Source organism: Abramis brama (genome assembly GCF_963993115.1).
Source record: "Abramis brama genome assembly, chromosome: 6".
NCBI lineage: Eukaryota > Metazoa > Chordata > Actinopteri > Cypriniformes > Leuciscidae > Abramis > Abramis brama.
In genome coordinates this window covers 37,747,737-37,769,780 of record NC_139968.1, presented here as the reverse complement: position 1 = coordinate 37,769,780, position 22,044 = coordinate 37,747,737, and the positions used below count along the sequence as shown (strand labels likewise).

The 22,044-nt window shown below is 37.0% G+C and overlaps 2 protein-coding genes across 2 annotated transcripts in view; one reads left to right on the top strand and one right to left on the bottom strand.

Annotated features, from left to right (window-relative positions):
* Nucleotides 1-22,044, top strand: part of LOC311084841 (uncharacterized protein) — a 334,198-nt gene that overhangs the window by 72,073 nt on the left and 240,081 nt on the right. The gene's annotated exons all lie outside the window — the stretch shown is intronic.
* Nucleotides 960-19,656, bottom strand: LOC311085403 (uncharacterized protein). The gene is made up of 8 exons (XM_084117911.1): nucleotides 19,183-19,656; nucleotides 17,716-18,015; nucleotides 17,127-17,465; nucleotides 15,235-15,552; nucleotides 14,914-15,018; nucleotides 5,078-5,386; nucleotides 4,139-4,444; nucleotides 960-1,731 (listed from the first exon to the last, which is right to left on the bottom strand). Exons 1-8 carry the CDS (start codon nucleotides 19,226-19,228, stop codon nucleotides 1,643-1,645), a joined length of 1,812 nt encoding a protein of 603 aa, XP_083974037.1. The 5' UTR covers nucleotides 19,229-19,656; the 3' UTR covers nucleotides 960-1,642.

The window sequence follows — 22,044 nt, the reverse complement described above, 5'->3', positions numbered from 1 at the left end:
CCTCCAAAAAACGTAATTTTGACATCTATGTAATACAGTTCATTCATGTTTGGATGACAGTGGTATCTGATATCATATTACCACAGTTTTACCTCCATAAAAAAACCCACTATACCCTTTAAAAAATACTGGGTTGTTTTAACCCAACTTTGGGTCAAATGTGGATAAACCCAAACGTTGGGCTAATTTTTGGGGGGTTTGTTCATATTTGACCCAAAACTGGGTCGAAACAACATTTTTTATGTCTGCAGAAAAGTGCAGTTTCCCACAATGAATTGTACTAGGCACAAAACAGCCTAACACTTACCAAATAAAGTGAAGGAAAACATTAATTGGCCTGATTTATTCATAAAGCGAGTTCCAAACAGCTTTTCCTGCACTAGAGCGCTATCTAGTGTTCATTACCAGGAATTAGCCTTCCCAAGATTGACTTCACCATCCAGTATCGATTACTCTATAAATCACTTAGCTGCAGCTTAGCTCTGTGTTTTACATTTATGCATTTTGATAAATAGCGGTTATGAGTGAATCGGATCTGTTTAATGGCAGTTATTATTACACGCACATACAAATATATTTTTGGCTCAGCTTTGCAAACCACGGATGCTTACAATGGTTCATTGCTCGAAAATTTTCAATAGGGTGTACAATGTGGCCATCTGGTGGCCAAAATGATTAATTTCTTCATTTTCCCCCACTTTATTCTGTACTGTCAGTTACACTTTGTTTTAATTGTATGCTGCAAATGCTTTGGTAATATATAAAAAAATATTTGTTATGCCAATAAAACATTTTAAAATGGAAACTGAATAGCATCTACTGAATTGATTTACATATGCATCACTGCTTTATGCCCATAGGCAGAGGATATACAGAGGCATACACTCAGATAGGTCTAAATCTCAAATTAAAATTAAATTAAATACAATTTAAAATAATGAACAGACTCAAACCAACATATCCCTATGTTTTCTTTATTTGAAATGAACAAAATTAAAACAAAAGTCAAATCTAAAACAAATAACTGTGATAAAATTCCCCAAAAACCTAACTTTATTACAAACAATATACAGTAACATATAAATTAACAAGACTTTCTAATAGTCAAAAGACTTTCAATCCATGTTTGCTTTGGGCAGGCAAATTCTGACAAATGAACCAAGATATGTTGTCATATAAGAGTACACTACAGTCTATCTATGTACACTAGTGTTGCAAAAATACTTATAAATTCCCTTAAATGTGCTGACAAGTTTAATCATTCAGCATGTTGTATCGGTGTCTGTCCGTCGCTGAGAGAGAGAACTCTGATTGGCTGTTCAGATTAGTGAACGAGTCAGCGCACGAGAATTGATGAAAGCGAGCAAAGTCAAGACGATAGCCTTCTGTCTGTATCAAAGGCATAAATATTTTCATAATAACATGAGGCAACTTGAAATACTGAAGAAGGTATTGAAAAGCTGCTTTGGTCACAGTTTGTATCTGAAATCCCAGTTTCGGTTTCCCTTTTTGAATGACTAAAATAGACTATTGACACCTGCTGATATAGACACATTTCCTTACACGCAGGCGCAGGACACACATACCAGCTGACCGTCTCCTTTAGTCCTGTTGGTGTGTTCAAGCGCAGTTTTTTGGCCAGTTAGCTTTCATTGCTGATAGATCTTTGACGGCAATACATGGACTGCAATAAATGCCCTTCCTCTGGTTTACTTCCGAATACAGTGGGACCTGAAATAAAACACAGATGACTAATGAAAATCTTTGCTTTTGTATGGAGGATGACCAAAGAAATGTGTAGCACAAATATATAATATAATATCTAAACCATCTGAAGTCAATATGTTTAAAATATTCAGCTTTTTTCCATATTCATCTTTCTTCAGTGTGTAATGTTGCTGTTTGAGCATGAAAAAGCTCTGCAAAGTAACAAAGCAGAAAGTCTCTCCAGCGGGAGTTATTCTCTATATCAGTGTTTCTGAACTCCTGAAACGCCTCCATTGTAGTCTTGAGTTTTCTTCAGGGAACGAACACGTCACAATATTCCTCATTTAAATAATTAATATACAGAATAAAGGGGCGGGGCCTGGTTGAGTTAGTTAGAAGTGGGTTGAAACTGGTGGTAATGGTGAGGGGCGGGACATTTACCAAACACACCCAAAGTGCTTAACCAATCACAACACACTGAGCCGACCAATCAGAGCAGTAACTAAACACATTATTACTTACAGAATGGGAAGAGAGGAGCTGCAACAATGGAGAATATGAGGATAATCATGAACATTCAAGCATGTTAACCTGTTCTAGCCCAAAAACAACATCAAGACTTTGAAAAAAGCATAATATGTTCTCTTCAATAGTGTTTTTTTTTTTGTTGTTAGGAAATTGATTTTGAATGTATTGATTTTGAATTTATCAGATCATTTAATTTAGATTTTTTTTTTATTAACAATCATCTATTTACAATTGTACAGATACAGTTCAACAATCGGTTTAATAGAAATCACATGAATCTGCTAGTCAAACAAACTCCATTTAAATCTAGATACCAGTGCTCTGAATGAGACTACATATCACAATGTAGAACTACTAGCTATAGAAAAGAACAACAGGTAGTCAGTCAGTCGGGTCACTTTTTATTTATTTGAAGTGACAGAAAGCAGTCCAAAATATAAATGTGTTTATATACTACATGATAGTAATATTTGACCAAGTTTTATTACATTTTGTACCTTATGCTGGGTGGATTCAGGATGGAAAAAGTATCTTTATCACACTAAACAGTTTTGAACAACACATACTGAAGGATTACGTGATCTAATGCCATTTCAGAAACTTTTTTTTTTTTGAACAACCTATTTTCAAGATTTGATCCAAACTGATAATGCCGTGAACACTAAACGATTTTCAAAGTCGTCTAATTGCTGAAATTGAATTTCCTACCGTTTCGGAGATAGATTTAGCAGCAGTCGTTGGTCTTTCATGCAGAGACTCTCCCTCATGTGTTTGCAATTTGCATAATGATGCATTTAAAGGTTAATGATTAAATGCATCATTACAAAAGTTCAGAATGTTGTTGCAGATGAAATATAAGGTGGATAATAAATATCCTTTTCGTCAGGTTAGATACTGATTATTAATCACTCAAACCCCTTTATCTAAACCTCAGTACGTAATCGCAGGACTCACACATCCGCCATGTTTGTAGTTTTTTGAACACTTTTTTATCTGTGTTTGTAGTTCTAATCGAATCCTTGTCCGGCATACAATGGGTTGTGGGCAATATTAGCCGTCACAGCCGTTATCTATAGTGTTCGACTTTATATGGACTTGGTTGTGTGTGTTTGTGTGTGTGTGTGTATACAGTTATTTGGGATTCAGTAGAATAGTTTTGAGTCAACTAGAATCTCAACACCAGACAGAAACTGAATAAACGTCACACCTCTATTGCATTTAATCATGTTTTATAGCTGGGGGCTCAGAGAACCCGAACAGAAAATAAGGGTTTAAAGCTCACCCAAAATATTTTTCAACTACTCGTGTCAATTATTATGATCACATAGCCCACTTGTATATTTTATATTATTGATCGATATGTGAATCCATTGACCAGTCTACCCATGACACGAGTTGTGGTCTCATTCGCACAAATTAATTTAGATAAGATTAGATCAGATTAGATTAAACTGTATTGATCCCAGATTGATTCCACTCTTCTGTGTCACAGATTTCAGAACCTTTGTTTGGTCACATCTGCTCCATGATGATTTGTTAGATATGGTGGAGAAAACAAGTCTGACCACCAGATGTCACTAATGCGCATTGTGTTAAAAGCTTAGAGTAATGATGAATCTTTTATCGGCACAATTTGATGAAAGCCTCAAACGCTTCAGAAAGCCTCGGTTTCCCATCACTACTTCCCGCAAATTTCACCATCAACCTCAATCAAACACACCTGAAGCAGCTTAACATCTTCAAGAAAACGTGATAGTTACAAACAGGTGTGTTTGATTAGGGTTGAACAACGCAGAAAGCTAGATCATCAAGAAGAGGATTGCGGTGCCCTGATCTAAATGACTGATCACAGTCTTGATCTAAAATAAGGTCATAATTACACTGGAGAACTTGAGTTACTCACCAGAAACAGAAACATTGAATAACTTGAATGAGTTATTTCCACTTCTGATGATCTGTAGTTTATACACTCCAGAGTCTGTGTTTCTGGTGTCTGTGATGGTCAGAGATCCAGTCTGATGATCCAGCTCCAGTCTGCCTCTGAATCTCCCATCAGGACCATGATCTGTAGTGGTCGCTTTGGTCCCTCCTTTGGTTTTAGCTATGACAAAATCTTTGTCTCCAAACATCCAGAGGATCTCATCATCTGTCTGTAGTTCAGCATCAGTGTTCAGTGTGATGGGTTCTCCCTCCATCCCTGACACTGACTCTGTAACAGCAGCACAAAAACAGACAATAGTGTAGAGAATTTAGAACAAGAAAACAAACCATAGTAAAATGCAGCTAAAGCAATGCTCAGTGTCTCATATGAACTCAAGCTCTCATTATAAAAATGTAAATGTAGCTATAAATCTATTATACAAGTTAAATGGCTCAATTCCCATGTACTGTATCTGTGTTTTGGACCATCATAGTCTTTGACTCATGTATGACAAGTTACTGTAATATGTGGAATTGATTCACTAAACCGTTAGACATCAGTGTATTTATTTTAGTCAGGAAACAGGTTTGATCAGAACTTATTAACTTATGATCAGATAAAAAAAATTGATTGAATTTGTTCTACATTTTGTTTTCTCTCCTTGTTGTATATTTTTTACCATTCTACAGCTCTTATTTTGATTAACTCTAGACTTTATATTTTAGTATAATTATAATTTATAATTCACAGCATCACTAAGACTGACATTTTTGCAGTTCATGAAAGAACAAAACAGTTATTGTCAAGGATAACTATTTAAATTCACATGATTACTCTGTTAGTCATAGTCCTTCCTTTTAAATTATTCACTCAGTGTTCATGTAAAATAAAATCACTATTACATTGAAAGATTTCACTCACCAGAGACAGAAACACTGAATCTCTTGAATGTGTTTTTTCCACTTTCACTGATCTGTAGTTTATATTCTCCAGAGTCTGTGTTTCTGGTGTTCATGATGGTCAGAGATCCAGTCTGATGATCCAGCTTCAGTCTGTCTCTGAATCTCTCATCAGGACCATTCAATGTAAAGATATCTCCTCTTTTGATTACAGCTATAGGATCATTTTCATCTCCAAATAGCAACAGGATCAGATCATCTGTCTGTAGTTCCGCATCAGTGATTAGAGTGACTGGATCTCCCTTCATCACTGACACTGACCTCACTGCATCTGTATCAGCAGCACACAGAAACAGAGAGAAATACAGAAATCAGAACAAGAAAACCAAAAATGAACAAAATCAGCACTGATCATTCGCTCCAAATCTCTCACCTACTCAGATCTCAAATCTCTCACCTACCCCATTCACACTCACAGCACAAGAGAAACCAGCCTGAGCTGGTTTGGGGTGGACTAAGCTTGTTAAAGCTGGTCTTCCAGCCTGACCAGCCCAAAAATGGATCTAAAACCAGATTGTTACCAGCTTCAACAGGGCAGGAAATAAAGTACACATACACTCACAGTTTGATAAAACAATTTGAACCCTGAGGCCAGAGACCAGTTGCACCAGCTGTGTGCAAGTTACAATGTAGCCTAACTTTGAAGTAAAAGGCACCAAGTTACAACTTGCACACAACTAAATATATTTTAGTTGCACCCTTAATCTTAGTATTTACAAAAGCCTTCGATCAGAATGTAGAATGCGCATGCGTCGCGACTGAGTGCGTTGTTGTGTTTGGAGCTCCGTCGAATTAATTCAGAAACCTTGTTTTTCTTCTTTACACTCTTTTACAAACGAACTTTTTCATTTTTATAGCGTGTGAACATATCTGGAATACTATTCTCCTTAAAAAACAATCGGATTGCTCTGATATCGCTACATATATCCAACCTTTCGAACTTCCGCTACTAGCCTTAGCCCGCTAGCATTACACGCGTGGTCGCGCCTATCGATCGACTTATTTACACCCGTATCACTGAAAGCTATAATTCGCCATTATAGCACATCTGCTATAATGGCGAATATAACGGATGTGTGTCTAACGTTACCTTTGAGTGCAGGTGAGGACACCTTCGAGCTGCATTCTGTGCAGTTAGAGCTGGAATCCGTGGAGAAGCAGATCCGCGACCTACTAGAGAGACAGGCCGAGCTACGAGATCGACGTTTCGTGCTTGAAACATCACGCGCCGATGCTCAAAAGTCAGTGGTTAGTAACCTTTTGACTCCGACCTCGTCTACTCCATGTGTTTCTCTGCCCAGGATGCGATCATCCCTGGTTTCATTCACTCCGGCACCGACACAACAACATGGACCCTGGATGATTCCACAGCGGAAGACGCGGGCCAGGACCAGAGCTAGGACCTCTCCGCCCCTCCCGGCCTTCGAGATCTCCACCCAGAACCGCTTCTCCCCTCTACGCGAGACGGAATGCGACGCTGTGATCATCGGCAGTTCCATCGTCCGGCATGTCCGTGCTACCATAGGTAAAGGTAAGGTTCGCACTCACTGCTTTCCTGGTGCTCGTGTTCTCGATGTCGCTGCACAGGTTCCCGGGATTCTGAACGGTGACGAGCCCGTCGGAGCTGTCGTGCTGCACGCGGGAACGAACGACATCAGGCTACGGCAGTCGGAGGTTCTGAAGAAGGACTACAGGAGCCTGATCGAGACGGTACGCAGCACATCGCCTGAAACAACGATCATCGTGTCTGGACCAAGGGGCAACATTCTCATCTGAAAAATGAAGCCTACCCGGAAGTGCGAAAAACTGCAATACATCGAAGATCCGCTAGGGGAAGGTCCCAAAAGGGAGCAAATGTCCATAGCCCCCATGTTAAAATGTCCGTTTTCACAGCATAAATTCATGTTTTTACAGGTTGGTCCCATGGACTTTTATTGTATTTTTCGATAGGTTCCGAGTGCCTGACAACCATGAGGGCAGTGATTTTTTTTCTAACTCGTTAGTTTAGATCGTATTTAGATATAAAATGTAGGACAATAAGGGCGTGGTTAACTTTGATTGACAGCTTGATTGACAGCTGACAAGGCAGCGCCACGGAGAATGACAACATAAGAAGCGCCATTTTTTAATACAGTTGACATATAATACTACTGTTTCTGTATCATGAAATTTAGTTTTAAGAGTTTTTCAGGCGAGAATGTAGTTGTTTAAAGCTCAAATCTGTGGTTTATTTATAAAGATTTATGAAAATTGTATCCAGTTGTGAGATCCAGCGATGACCGGGCGCTCAGCGCGATGTACCCCGCCTGGAACAGCCTTTCCTCGGCTAGACGTTCTGAGGTGCCGCGGTCTCTGGCGTCTCTGTAGTGGTTAAACATGATTAGTCTTGTGTATATCTAACGGGCGATCTTTGGTCTCGTAACGTAAATCTATAATTTGTTCCCTGGGCAATCGTTTTGGCTGAGTAAGTTTCATAACTTTATATTGTTTATAAGCTATTTAACTGTAGCCTACCGTTGTATGGTTAGACTAGATCGAGCGCTGACTTTTTATGTTTGACTGAATTGTTTGCTTTGTTTGTATAGCTTCTTGTAACTTTACCTTTTACTTTTATATTGATAAAACTGAAATATATCAAAAAGAGACTGGGTTGAGTTTTGTCATTTTAATACAAACGAATATGATCTAATGTTGTTTACTGCAACATCTGTTGTTTAGTACAAATGCACATATTGCCTGGACCATATTAAACATTTTTATATTATATTTAAAACGAAAAGAGGCAGGTTTGTGTTTTATATTTCGTTTTGTTATAAAAAGGCAAACGTTATGTGCAGTGAATAACATTTGTGTAGCTATAATGTTTAAGATTTCTTTAAATGAAAACGAAAAGAGTTAGTTTGGTGTTTTACATAGATGGTGTTGGTGTTTTATAACATATTTCGTTGCCTAAAATATACACAGAGATAAGCAGAGCGAAGGTGGGCGGGGTTAGGATTTCCCAAGATTTTCCAAGATGGCGCCGCCCATTCCCCCCATAAACGTCTTCAAACCCGTTCTTCAGAAAGTCTATGGGTGACGTCACAGACGCTTTGTCCATATTTTTTACAGTCTATGGTCTGGACCGCTTCCCACCTACCGACTAGGACACGAAAGGTTCAGTAGATTATTTGCTCTAAATGAATGGTTAATGTCATGGTGTAATGAACAGAGACTGCTCTTTGTAAATAATTGGAATCTTTTCTGGGAGCGACCTAGGCTCTTCCGTGCTGATGGCCTTCACCCCAGCAGAATCGGAGCGGCTCTTCTGTCGGACAACATCTCCAAGACGCTACACACCATATGACTAGTAAGTCAAAGTCCAAATCACACTCTTTGCTGTCCAAACTTAATTGATATAAGTACCAATGTAGAACATTATATTGAAACTGTGTCTATTCCTCGTTTAGTGAGATCAAATAATAAATCTACTGCAGGATCTAAGAAAAATCTAATTGTGATTAAACCAGAAAATCTCAATATTAGTGAACAAAAACAATTTATAAAGCTAGGTCTTTTAAACATCAGATCGCTTACACCTAAGGCGGTTATTGTAAATGAAATGGTCACAGATAATAGTTTCGATGTACTTTGCCTTACTGAAACCTGGCTTAAACCAAATGATTATTTCGGTCTTAATGAGTCTACTCCTCCTGGATACTGTTACAAGCATGAGCCCCGTCTGATTGGTCGTGGCGGTGGTGTTGCTATAATCTATAAAGATATTCTTACTGTTACTCAGAAAACAGGTCACAGGTTTAATTCGTTTGAAGTACTTGTGCTAAATGTTACTCTCTTAGATGTAAGAAAGAAATCCATATTATCTCTAGCCTTGGCTACCGTATATAGACCGCCTGGGCCTTACGCTGATTTCCTAAAAGAGTTTGCAGACTTTCTCTCAGATCTTTTGGTCAATGTCGATAAAGCATTAATTGTTGGAGATTTTAACATACACGTAGATAATTCAAATGATGCTTTAGGGGCTGCGTTTACAGATTTATTAAACTCCTTTGGGGTCAAGCAAAACGTAACTGGTCCCACTCATCGTCTTAATCATACGCTAGATTTAATTATATCACATGGAGCCGATCCAACCGATATAGATATTATACCGCAAAGTGATGAAGTCACTGACCATTACATGGTCACTTGCATACTACGTACCGCTGAAATTTGTCATGTTGCGCCGCGTTATCGACCAGGCAGAACAATCCTTCCAACAACTACAGATCATTTCTCAAATAGCTTACCTGATCTGTCTCAGCTGCTCAGTGAACCCAAACAAACAGATGAACTAGAGGAAATGACTAGCACTATGAGCACCATTTTCTCTAGTACATTAGACATCGTTGCACCAATTAGATTAAAAAAGGTTAGAGAGAAAACTAAAGCACCATGGTACAACAGTGTTACGCATGTTCTAAAGAGAGAAACTCGTAATTTAGAGCGTAAATGGAAACAAACTAATCTAGAGGTCTTTAGAATCGCATGGAAAGACAGTATGTCACGTTATAAAAAGGCCCTAAAAGCAGCCAGGGCTGAGCATCTCCGCAAACTAATAGAAAACAACCAAAACAATCCAAGGTTTTTATTTAACACCATCGCTAGACTAACAAATAAACAGACGTTACCGGAGCAAAATATTCTGTCACAGTGTAGTAGTAATGATTTTATGAATTTCTTCACTGAGAAAATAGAAAGCATCAGAAACACAATTGTAAATGTACAATCTTTAATGGTGTCTTATGATTCAGCCTCAATTATCACCCCGCAAGAACAATTACAGCGCTTTGCAACTATAGGACAGGAAGAGTTAAATAAACTTATCATTGCATCTAAACCAACAACGTGTTTATTAGATCCAATACCAACTAAACTACTGAAACAAGTGTTACCTGTAGTGGAAGAGCCTCTTCTCAATATTATTAACTCGTCTTTATCCTTAGGTCATGTTCCAAGAATATTCAAGTTGGCAGTTATAAAACCTCTTATTAAGAAACCACAATTAGATCATAATAACCTAGCAAATTACAGACCCATTTCAAATCTTCCATTTATGTCTAAAATACTAGAAAAAGTTGTGTCCGCTCAACTGTGCTCTTTCTTGCAAGAAAATGATATCTATGAAAAGTTTCAGTCAGGATTCAGACCGCACCATAGCACAGAAACTGCACTCGTTAAAATCACAAATGATTTACTTTTAGCTTCTGACCAAGGCTGTATCTCAATACTAGTTTTACTTGATCTTAGTGCTGCATTCGATACTATAGATCACACAATACTCTTAGACCGACTACAAAACTACACTGGTGTTCAGGGACAGGCATTAAACTGGTTTAGATCGTACTTATCAGACCGTTACCATTTTGTCTGCGTAAATGGGGAAAAATCGAAGATAACGTCAGTAAACTACGGTGTACCGCAAGGATCTGTGTTAGGCCCTCTGCTATTCTCAATATATATGCTGCCACTTGGTAATATTATAAGAAAACATGGAATTAATTTCCACTGTTATGCTGATGACACTCAAATATATATTTCATCACGACCAGATGAAAACGCTAAATTATCTAAATTAACAGAGTGTGTTAAAGATATAAAATACTGGATGACATGTAATTTTCTGCTATTAAATTCAGATAAAACGGAGGTATTACTTATTAGTCCAAAAAACTGCCCACAAAACCTCTTACAATACAACTTTAATTTAGAAGGGTGTCCTGTTACTTTATCCTCTACAGTAAAAGACCTGGGCCCGTATGTATAAAATTTCTAAGAAATGCTCTTAAGAATAGTCTTAAGCTTTGACTTAAGTGTCAGAAAATACTTAGTAAAGAGTAGGACTTTTCTAAGAGTAGGAGACTTTTATAAAGCAGCTAAAAGCAACTTTCAGTAAAGTATAAGACTGATTCTTAAGTGCTGACTGAAGTGGGACTTAAGTGTTGTTAACTAAGGACTACAATGATGTCAACCCAAAATGGCCGCCCTCAACCACTGAATCAGCCAATAGTGAGCCTGCAAGGATGAGGTCACTGCAGCATGACACCAATCATTTAATCTAATTATAATAAAATAATTTAATTAAGACACTGAAGCTTTAATATTTAAATGTATTAAAAAAAATGCTCTGCAGTGCATTGTGCAAAATTATCACAAATTAGTATTTATGCTGTGGAAACCCTTTTCTATTGATGCGTGTCTCCTCATTTACAGTTGGAGCAATTATGCAAACATGAGTTCCATCAATGGATCCAACAACTCAGGAAAGCCCGAAATACTCAATAAAGTGGCTTTATTTTACTGCGAGATTTGAAGATCAATTGGAAAGTCAAAGAACTGCCATATAGTATTGGCCAAAAGTGAGGCCAAGGAAAATTGACACTCACCCTTTATTCAAATAGTATTAAAAATGTGTTAAAGATGTTGTACGTGTAGTTGTGTAGTTGTGCTTGGAGTCAATTGTTTATTTGTGACAACACAATGAAACATGTCAAACTGTACAGATATCATTTTTAGCCAAGGCAGGCAAACAAATGAACAAGAGAGGACAATGAAATATTAATAACTGACTATGTTGCAGACAATGTATGATTTTTTTTTCTTCTCCTGTGAGCTTTTTAGTTTTAAAAAAAAAAAACCTGTAGCTGTAGTTTGCCCTTTTTTCATCAATATTATTGATCTGCCTGGATTGACACCATTGTCTGAGAATTGAACTGAGCTGAACAATGACATCACTGTTTTCTCAGAGCGGCTGTATAATGAACTAAATAGATAACTAATGATCTTTTACAATGGAAATGAATCATCATTGAACTAACTTAAGCTGCACAATGACACTATTTTCTTCTAGAGCTGCTGTACAGCCCAAACTAACTTTGTTGCATTATTTTCCTGTTATCACTGTAAAGCTGCTTTGAAACAAAAAGTGACTTGACTTGAAATAATTTTGTCAGATAAATATCTTCACTAAGTTTTATTTTTCTTATATTTTGATGGTTTAAGCAAACTTGTAGGGTCATAAAAAAAACAATAAAAAAAACTCTGCACATCACTTTTAGCCACTAATGTGTTTGGGCTTGGTCAGTGCCACAATAGTGCTATTAAGACCCTGCTTACTGTGGAATGATGAGCTCAAGTCATCACCGGGTGTACTGCTGCTTTTTTCCAGTCAGCAACAATGTAATTATTACTTTCCTTTCATTTCATTGCTATAAAATCAACTCCGTCATCATTTACTGTAACTCCAATACATCATATTTTCATTGAAAAGTGCGTGGCCTCCTCCTCTCTGCTGCTATCTTGTTACTCCTAACTAGGTTAGGAGACCTCTTCAGCTCTCTCAAATAATTTAGGAGCTGAGACCTAGTCTTGACACTTAGGAACCTTTATGAATCACACTTATTCTTAAGTCTAGGAATAAAAGTAAAATGACGTCATTCTTAGAATTTTGACAGACTTGAGACTAAAATTTTACTCTGAGTGGCTTTATACATACGGCCCCTGGGTGTTATATTAGACCGCAACTTGTCTTTTGAAAATCATATTTCATATGTTACAAGAACAGCCTTTTTCCACCTTAGAAACATTGCTAAGCTACGTAACATGCTATCTGTTTCTGATGCAGAAAAGTTAGTTCATGCATTCATGACCTCGAGACTAGATTACTGTAATGCTTTATTAGCTGGTTGTCCTGCATCCTCAATAAACAAGCTACAGTTAGTCCAAAATGCCGCCGCCAGAGTTCTTACTAGATCAAGAAAATACGATCATATAACACCAATTCTGTCGTCTCTACATTGGTTACCTATAAAGTTCCGTATCAATTACAAAGTATTGCTACTGACCTATAAAGCCCTAAATGGTTTAGCTCCCGTGTATTTAACGGAACTTCTATCGCCCTACAATCCATCGCGCTCTTTAAGATCACTAAATTCGAGGCTTCTGGTCATTCCTAGGATATCTAAGTCCACTAAAGGAGGGAGAGCTTTTTCACATTTAGCTCCTAAACTGTGGAATGGCCTTCCTGATATTGTTCGAGGCTCAGACTCGCTGTCCCAGTTTAAAACTAGATTAAAGACGCATCTCTTCAGCCAGGCATTCACATAATACTTACATTTTATACTACAGTTGAATCAGATTGAATGCATTAATATTGCGAACAGCAGCTACGCTAATTATTTCCCATATGCTTTTCTGTTGTTATCTCGGGACGCTAGTCCCGAGGTAAATACAGATCGTCAGCTCCAGTTTGTATCCAGCCTCTCATGGAAACTACAGATTCTCCAACACCCGTGCAGAGACGACTCGGCGCCTATGAAGAGACGACTCGACGCGGGCGATGTTTATGCCCTAAATCAATACATGATTAACTAACTGTATTTCTCTATGTACATTTCTGAAATGCACTTTCTGTAAAGCTGCTTTGAAACAATATGTATTGTGAAAAGCGCTATACAAATAAATTTGAATTGAATTGAATTGAATTCGATCAGGAGTAACAGTTGGAATAAAATATCAGACTGACTAAACTTCATCAATAAGCTCTTGTGTTATTCGACAGACTTCAATCCTCCTTTTATGATTAAGCTGACATTTACACTTGCTGACATTTCAAGAGAGAGATCATTTTGTAAATAAATGACTTTGTGTGCAAAAAGTAAACAAAAATAATGACTTTATTCCACTATTAATTTCCTTCTCTCCGGGCCTCAAGTGAGTTCACGTAGTGTTTTTGTGTAGCGCGTCTGTGTTGTACATCACACGCACCACACATGACCAGCGTCGGCCAATAGTGAGCCTATGTGTGACGTGCAACACAGACGCGCTACGCAAAAACACTACGTGAACTAACTCGAGGCCCAGAGAAAAGGAAATGAATAGTGGAATAAAGTCGTTATTTTTGTTTACTTTTTGCACACAAAAAAGTATTCTCGTCGCTTGATAAACTTAAAGATTGAACCACTGATGTCACATGGACTACTTTGATGATGTCTGTATTGCCTTTCTGGACATGAACAGTATGCCGTCCATTGACTTTCAATGCAGGAACAGAAAGCTCTCGAACTAAATCTAAAATATCTTAAACTGTGTTCCGAAGATGAACGGAGGTTTTACAGGCTTGGAACGACATGAGGGTGAGTCATTAATGACATATTTAATGACATATTTTCATTTTTGGGTGAACTATCCCTTTAATGTAAATTTTACAGTTTGATACATTTGGCAAAAGTTTAAATGAACTTCACGGCATTTAAACAACCTCTGCTCATGTATTTCAAGGCTGATATTGGATTATTGAAGGTAAACATGCACATCATACGCATGACTTGAAGGAGAGCTTTCGATCTCCGACTAGCTAAGTTCTGCCTTAAGAACCAATAGCACAACCAAATAAAGTAGATTAGCTACAGATTAGCTAGTTGTCTAGTCCTTTAGTGTGGACCTTACGTTCCAATTTAAGGAAGAACTTTGGTTGCTGTAACACGACCCAGTTGCAAGACCATCCTAAAATATAGTAACTACTAACTAGCAGTTGCTTCGTTTTTCAGATTCTAATTAGACCGATCAGCCTTTTAATGTAACTGACTTAGAAAAGTTACGACCAGTCTTGAAGAAAAAAATGATTTGACTAACTTGTAAGACTAATTAAAGTAGTTTATGCAACCGTCCACTTGAATTTGAACAAACTTTAATGCAGTCTAGCAAAGCTCATTGGTTTTCCCCTTGCTTGTATTAGCGATGTAATATGATGTACTTTACATTTCAGTTTAGAGATCTTGGGGCGACGGTAAATCAAAACAGCAACTACAGCAAACACCAGCAGGACAACAACAACGATCCCCGCTATTTCCCATGAAGACAGACCTGGTGGTGAAGATAAAGAGAGACAGTTATTAGAGTGAGTGAATAAATCTGACTATAACACTTCTAGTAGTAAATGTGAATCTGATTCTGTTTAATTTGAATCATAATTGAGCCTCTAATATAATTGTTACAAATCAACAATTCTAATTATTTTTTAATTTGTTCATTTAACTTTAGGATTGTTTACAGAGCTCTGATTACACTTGATCAACTCACCACTGACAGTAACAGTGAATCTCAGGTAAATGGCATGTCTGTTGATCTTCACTTCATAGACTCCAGAGTTTGAGGTTTTGCTTTTTGTGATGGTCAGAGATCCAGTCTGGTTATTAAGCTCCAGTCTGTCTCTGAATCGTTCATCAGCACCATCATATGTATAGAATAGTTGGTCCAGCAACGTCTGGTTTTTATAGATTTCAGCTAGGATAATATCTCCAAACATCCATGTTATGAAATCATCTCTCTGTATTTCAGTAAGATCAGTGTGTAGAGTGACAGACTCTCCCTTCATCACTGACACTGTCCTCACTTCACCTGTAATGACAAACACAAGAACAGAGAATGAAATGCTTACAGAAGATTAAACCAACATTGCAGTTAAAAAACACTCACTAATAAAGAGAAGGAAGAGAAATCTTATCATAAGATCAAGTGACTGTGGGTCTGATGTATAAACGTTTTGTTGACCCAAAATTGGTGCTGAAGGGGCGTACTTAAGAATAAAATAAAAGCAGTCCCTGCTAAAGCGATGAAACAATAATGTGCTTCCACACGTACACATCAACAAATAGAAATCTCTAATTAAAGTCACCATGAAATCTACATTTTTATTTTTATGGAATATTGCAGTATTTATTCTAAATGATTTATCTGTCCACGTCATTATTTGTTTTAAATTCATGTGCCTCTAATCTTGAATCAAAACAACTTTCCCTCTTGCAGTGACTCATATCTTCTCTGACAGTGAGTTTACTGGTATGAGGGCGGGGCAACCTTTCACTTACAGTACATAATATACACCAATAGCAAATGCTGAAATATTTTAGCTATTCTATAGAAAACAACTGTATAACTAGTAAAAGTCATTCGTGTCTTTAAGGCCTTATGGCCTATGTGACTATGACTACAAAGGTCAAGATGAGAAGTTTGTGTATAATCAGGGATTTTCCAGTAAACAACAGGTGATGTGAAAGAATAAGACTATGTTAAGAGGTGTCTTGTAGAAGTGAGTTGATTGTCCTTGGAGAATGTTACATTTTGCCTATGAAAGAGGGTTGACTGCCAAAATTAGAGAGAAAGGCAAAAGATGTAGAACTTAATGGTCTGAAAACAAGAGGGGTGAATCTAACTAGACGTTATGTCACGTAGTTATTGCGAAAAAAACAGATAAGAAAAAGGTATAATAATTGTGTCTTGGACAAAGGAAAATTCAGGTGTTCTGCAGGCATCTAGCTTTTGTTGCTTTGTTCAGTAAAGTCTTATTTTGATTTCTGTAACGCTTTATTTGCAAGAAAGATGACTAATCTCCACAACACAAACCACAACAATCCAATCAATTCCCAACGGACAAAATCAAGTCCCACCCTACGTTTGTTCTTGTTCCGTCGTAATAAGGAAGAAAACAGACCAGCACATGTCGACTTTAATATTACTGTAAGTTTGGTTTTAGAGTCAAAAACAAATAAATATTTTTTTGTACAAATCTTTCCTGAGAGAGTTTGAGGACAATAGTTATTAAACTACTGCAATAGTTCCAGATAGGTATCTGTTTTAACCTTAAATTATCAAGTGCAAATAATAATTTGAATCTTTTTTTTTTTTTTTGCTGATCCAATTAAATTCATTATTATATTAACCCTGGTTTTTCAGACACGGCTTAAGTCTAGTCTAGACTAAATACTAATACTAGAGCTGAAAAGCAACTTGCACTGATATATCTCAAAATATATCAGTGCCATTGTTTTGTCTCAAGAAAGACAAAAAAATATATATATTTCTAAGGCACATTTATAAAAGATATTTATATGTCCTGATTGAACTAAGGCCTAATACTGGCTTAATCTAAACCCTGTCTGTGAAACCGGTCCTGAAAGGCACAAGCTACTCACCGCTGACAGTCACATTGAATGACTTGTGTATGGTGTGTCGGTTGCTGATGCTGATGTCAACTTCATAAAATCCAGAGTGTTTGGCTGTGATGTTCCTGATTTTCAGAGATCCAGTCCAATAGTCCAGCTTCAGACTGTCTCTGAATCTCTCATCAGTATAAGATGTAATAGATGTAAAGTAATGTCTAGTCTTTCTATTGATTTCAGCTATAGGAGAGTTAAGATGTTCAAACCTCCACTGTATCACATCATCTCTCTGTATTTCAGTAAGATCAGTGTTTAGAGTGACTGAATCTCCCACCAGCACTGACACTGTCTTCACCGCATCTACAAGCAGAACTGGAAAAAAACACAAAAAAACAGGAAGAGTTACTGCAAGATAACTTGAAGATCTCCTGGATAAAGCTACAACACTTGCGACCCTACAGAGGTTAGTGCACATGAGTCTCCTGTGTGTTGTGGTCATAAAGAAACGGTTCTACGACTAAATAATCACATCTGCTCAGCTGCTATTCATGACCATTTCCAGGCATATGAGAACTAGAGCAGATGCTAATTACAACATTTAGAAGAAAAAAATTATACCCACCAGTGACATTTAATATCTTGTTTATGGTGCTGGTTACTTCATAAAGTCCAGAGTGTTCAGTTCTGGTGTTTGTAATGGTGAGATCTCCAGTTTGATGGTCCAGCTTCAGTCTTTCTCTGAATCTCCCATCAGGAACATCAGATACAGAGCTTGTATTGGCTCCTCTGTTGATTTGAGCTATGAGGAAGCCTTCAGCTCCAAACCTCCACTGCAACACATCATCTCTCTGTATTTCAGGAAGACCAGTGTGTAAAGTGACAGAATCTCCCTCCGTCACTGACACAGACTCTCCAAACACTCCTGCAAATAAAACAGGAACAGTTAGACAAAAATAAAATATATAGATACTGCAAGTGAACAGCACTTTGTGGTGCCATCAACACTTGACCCATTAATACTAGCACTTACTATTCTATCTATTTTTTATTTAAAAAAAAACACATTTCTACATGTAACTGAGACTAGTCAAAGCACTTACATATTGTTGCTCTTTTGTTGGTTTGATTGTTTCTATTGTTCTCCTCATTTGTAAGTCACTTTGGATAAAAGCGTCTGCTAAATGATTACATTGTCAGCATACAGTTTAGTCTTGCTTAAATTATATTTTTAATTAAATATTAGGCTAACAAATCAGGTAAGGTAAACAATAATCAAATTTTCTAAAGGTCTTTGATTCTCATTATGTGCTAATGAATTGTATAAAACTCCTAAATACAAAACTCATTAATAACACAACAGGACAAAGTAATGTGTATTTCTTGTGATAAAGCTTGTCAATCTGCAGATGGATCAGGATCTTTAAAAAATAACATAAAAAAATGTACTCTTTGTCTGTGGCATTAATTTACACAGTTTGCACAGAGAAGATCAAACAACATTTTGTGTCATACATATATGGCAACAATATATCATTATATCGGTAACACCTTACAATAAGGTTCATTAGTTAACATTAACTAATGTATTAACTAACAACTAACAAAGAGCAATACAGTTGTTACAGTATTTATTCATCTTTGTTAATGTTAGTTAATAAAAATTCAGCTGTTCATTGTTTGTTAATGTTAGTTCTCAGTGCTATAACTAATGTTAACAAATAAACTTTTGATTTTAATCAATGTATTAGTAAATGTTGAAATTAACATTATTTAGCTTAATAAATGCTGTAGAACTATTGTTCATTCTTAGTTCATGTTAACAAAATTAGTTAGGCTACTAATGTTAACTAATTAAACCTTATTGTAAAGTGTTACCATTATAATAAAAAAAAAACATCTCATATTCGTCGTGCCCTTTAAAAGTGTAACAAGGCCAGGAAACTGTTCGTGCCTTAAGGCTATACATAAACATAGTTCATTTATTAAGAAACTGTAAGAAAAAGAATATAAAATTAATGAAAAAAAAAAAAAAAATAGGATTTTACAAAGTGAAACGAAAGTGTTTAAGAAATAAACATAATAAGCTTACCGTCCATGGCAACATAGAGCACAGAGAACAATAACACGGTCTTCATATTGCTGTGTAGATGTCAGTAAAACCTGAATTTATTATGAAGATGATCAGTGGTTGTTTGTAATAATCAGTTCCGCTGTGTCGCTGTCAGTCGCTCCCGAAGATAGAGAAAATAACTGAAAACTCGACTGAAGCTCGACAGAAGACTTCATGCCGACTGATGATGGATTAATTTGATTAGCCAATATCTGTTACTGAAAGAGTAATAGGCTACATATCTTTATCTTCTCTCCCGTAAAATTAATAAAAAGTAGACGCAAAAAATGCCCGAGTTTTCTCCGTGACACTCGATTTATAGGTAGCCTACAATTCAGGGGCGGTTCTAGGATGGATTCGCAAGAAGTTGTATTGTGAAACAAACTGTCGTAAAAACAACAAGTGACGTTATATTGGGAGCAGTTCCCGTCCTCAGGTGACTGCGGTTGCCAGGCAGGGAAAGAACACCTGGATGCAGCCTGCAGAAAGGGGCGGAGCTTCATGTGCCGCTCCGCACCATACCTACTCTGATTGGCTCAAATTCAATAGTCTTTCACAGGCATTCATAAGTTCATAGGCTTGTTTGAGGTGCGCCTTGCCTCGCCTGAAATGTAGTCGAGAGTAGGCGGCTGCAGTGAGAGGAGGAGTGAAAAAAGCGCAGGGAAGCCGGACAGATCTCTCTTCTCGTAGTGGATCTGACACCTGTGAGATCAAAGATGGATATCGCGGGATTCACGCTCGTGCACAGTGTTGCTAATAAACTGGATGTAATTCAATTTATGTTGCTTTTATATGAAAATAAATAAAATGAACAAGACACCCAAAGTACTTGTTATTTAATTCCATTCCAAATACATGTTTAGGCTATCAATATATATTTTTTTTTAATACAGACATATGTGTTTTTATTTATTTATTTTTTATAAAAATTAAATTGCATAACCCATAGAGATCGCACTGTTAGATAGTTTGGGAATATTCACACATAACGTATACACATAAAACATGATATCAGAGTTTTAAAATCAAACATTTTAAAAGAGAACAATACATCACGGTTGTTTAAAGGTGAACTAAGTAACTTTTTTTACCTTAACTGAACAGCTTCGGAGTCATTGGAATGGTTATAATACTTATTTCGGGTTGAATGGTGGGCTTTTCTAAATTCTTTAATCATGTACTCACCCTCATGTCAGCTAAATAAATAAGCTTTCCATTGATGTATGGTTTAGGATAGAATATTTGGCTGAGATACAACTATTTGAAAATCTGGAATCTGAGGGTGCAAAAAAAAAAAAAAAACGAAACATTGAGAAAATCGCCTTTGGTTTTCCATTTATGTTCGTGATTGTGCTGCATTCACTCACAAAAATAAATGTGTTATATATTAACGGTAGGAAATTTACTAAATATCTTCATGGAACATGATCTTTACTTAATATCCTAATGAATTTTGGCCTAAAAGAGAAATCTATAATTTTTCCCCATACAATGTGTTGTTGGCTATTGCCACAAATATACCCGTGCGACTTGTGACTGGTTTTGTGATCCAGGGTCACAGTGTGAACAGTGCAGTGCTTCCAGGTTCTATATCAGAATTCCGGCTCATTATTGCCCATCTCCTGAGTCAGCATTACACGCATGTGTCATTGTGCTCACATGACCAGTGTCGGCCAATAGTGAGTCGAAGTTCTGATGTAGAACCTGGAAGTGCCTAACGTAAACAGCGTACGAGAATGACATGGAAGAGAAGAAATTGTTGAATAAAGTTATTTTTGTTTTGTTTTTGCACGCAAAAAGTATTCTCGTCGCTTCATAAACTTAAGGTTGAACCACTGTAGTCACATGTATTTACTACCTTTCTGGGCCTTGAAAGTGGTTGTTGCGTTGCTGTCTATGGAGGAAGAAAAATATCTCAGGTTTCATCAACATTATCTTCATTTGTGTTCCGAAGATGAACGAAGGTGTTACGGGTTTGGAAAGACATGAGAGTGAGTAATTAATGACATCATTTTCATTTTGGGGGTGAACTAACCCTTTAATCCCCCTTAGCACACTCCTAACCCCACCCCTGGGTACAGCTGCGCCACCTACCGATAAACGCAATGTAATAGACTAGACAGACAAATAGACAACAACACATAGCACAAAACAAAAATAAATAAATTGTAGGGAAAAAAATTAAAACATAAAAAGTCCTAGTTTATGTTTTAATCCTATGGTTTTACCTGATCAGAACCAAACAAGAGCAGCCATATTCTCTAAAGACAGAATATCACTTATTACCATAAATAATAAGCCAATAAACAATAAATCAGCTCCATAGAAAGCTCCATTCCAATTGATCAAGGTAGATTCCGTCAGTAGAAGGCGCTCATGCAACGTAAAAACCATGTGACGGAGGGAAGTTAGTGAAGGCAGAAGTAGAGCCTCTGAGAGAGAGAAGGGGTTTGACGTCACACGAATCGTTACCTACTTGCCTTGCCTTGGGTCATAGATGCAAGGGAAAGAAAACAAGCTGTGTTCCAATGAACAATGCAGTTCACTTGCTAGCTTCCTGTGTGGTGTCTGTGCATAATTGCCTCCTCAGAGAGAACGTCCCAAATGAAAAAATATACAATTGTTTCCAATATTCAACGTTTCCAAATATACCCAAAAACCTAAATATAGATCAATTACAGTGGAAAGCAAGATTAAGGCATTAAGAAGAGAGAAAGATGACAAATTTACTGACACTCCCACTAACATTCTAACACCAAGTATGGTGTCATATATAGGCTACATTACATATTTGAAAATGAACATAAAAAAAATGCTAGAAATGCGTCATCACAGTCTTTT

Coding starts and splice junctions, on each gene's coding strand:
- LOC311085403 (XM_084117911.1), bottom strand. CDS start 19,228: ATGAAGACCGTGTTATTGTTCTCTGTGCTCTATGTTGCCATGGACG. Junction 18,016..19,182: donor GCTCTATGTTGCCATGGACG/GTAAGCTTATTA, acceptor TTTTATTTGCAG/GAGTGTTTGGAGAGTCTGTG. Junction 15,019..15,234: donor ATTCACTGTTACTGTCAGTG/GTGAGTTGATCA, acceptor CTTCACCACCAG/GTCTGTCTTCATGGGAAATA.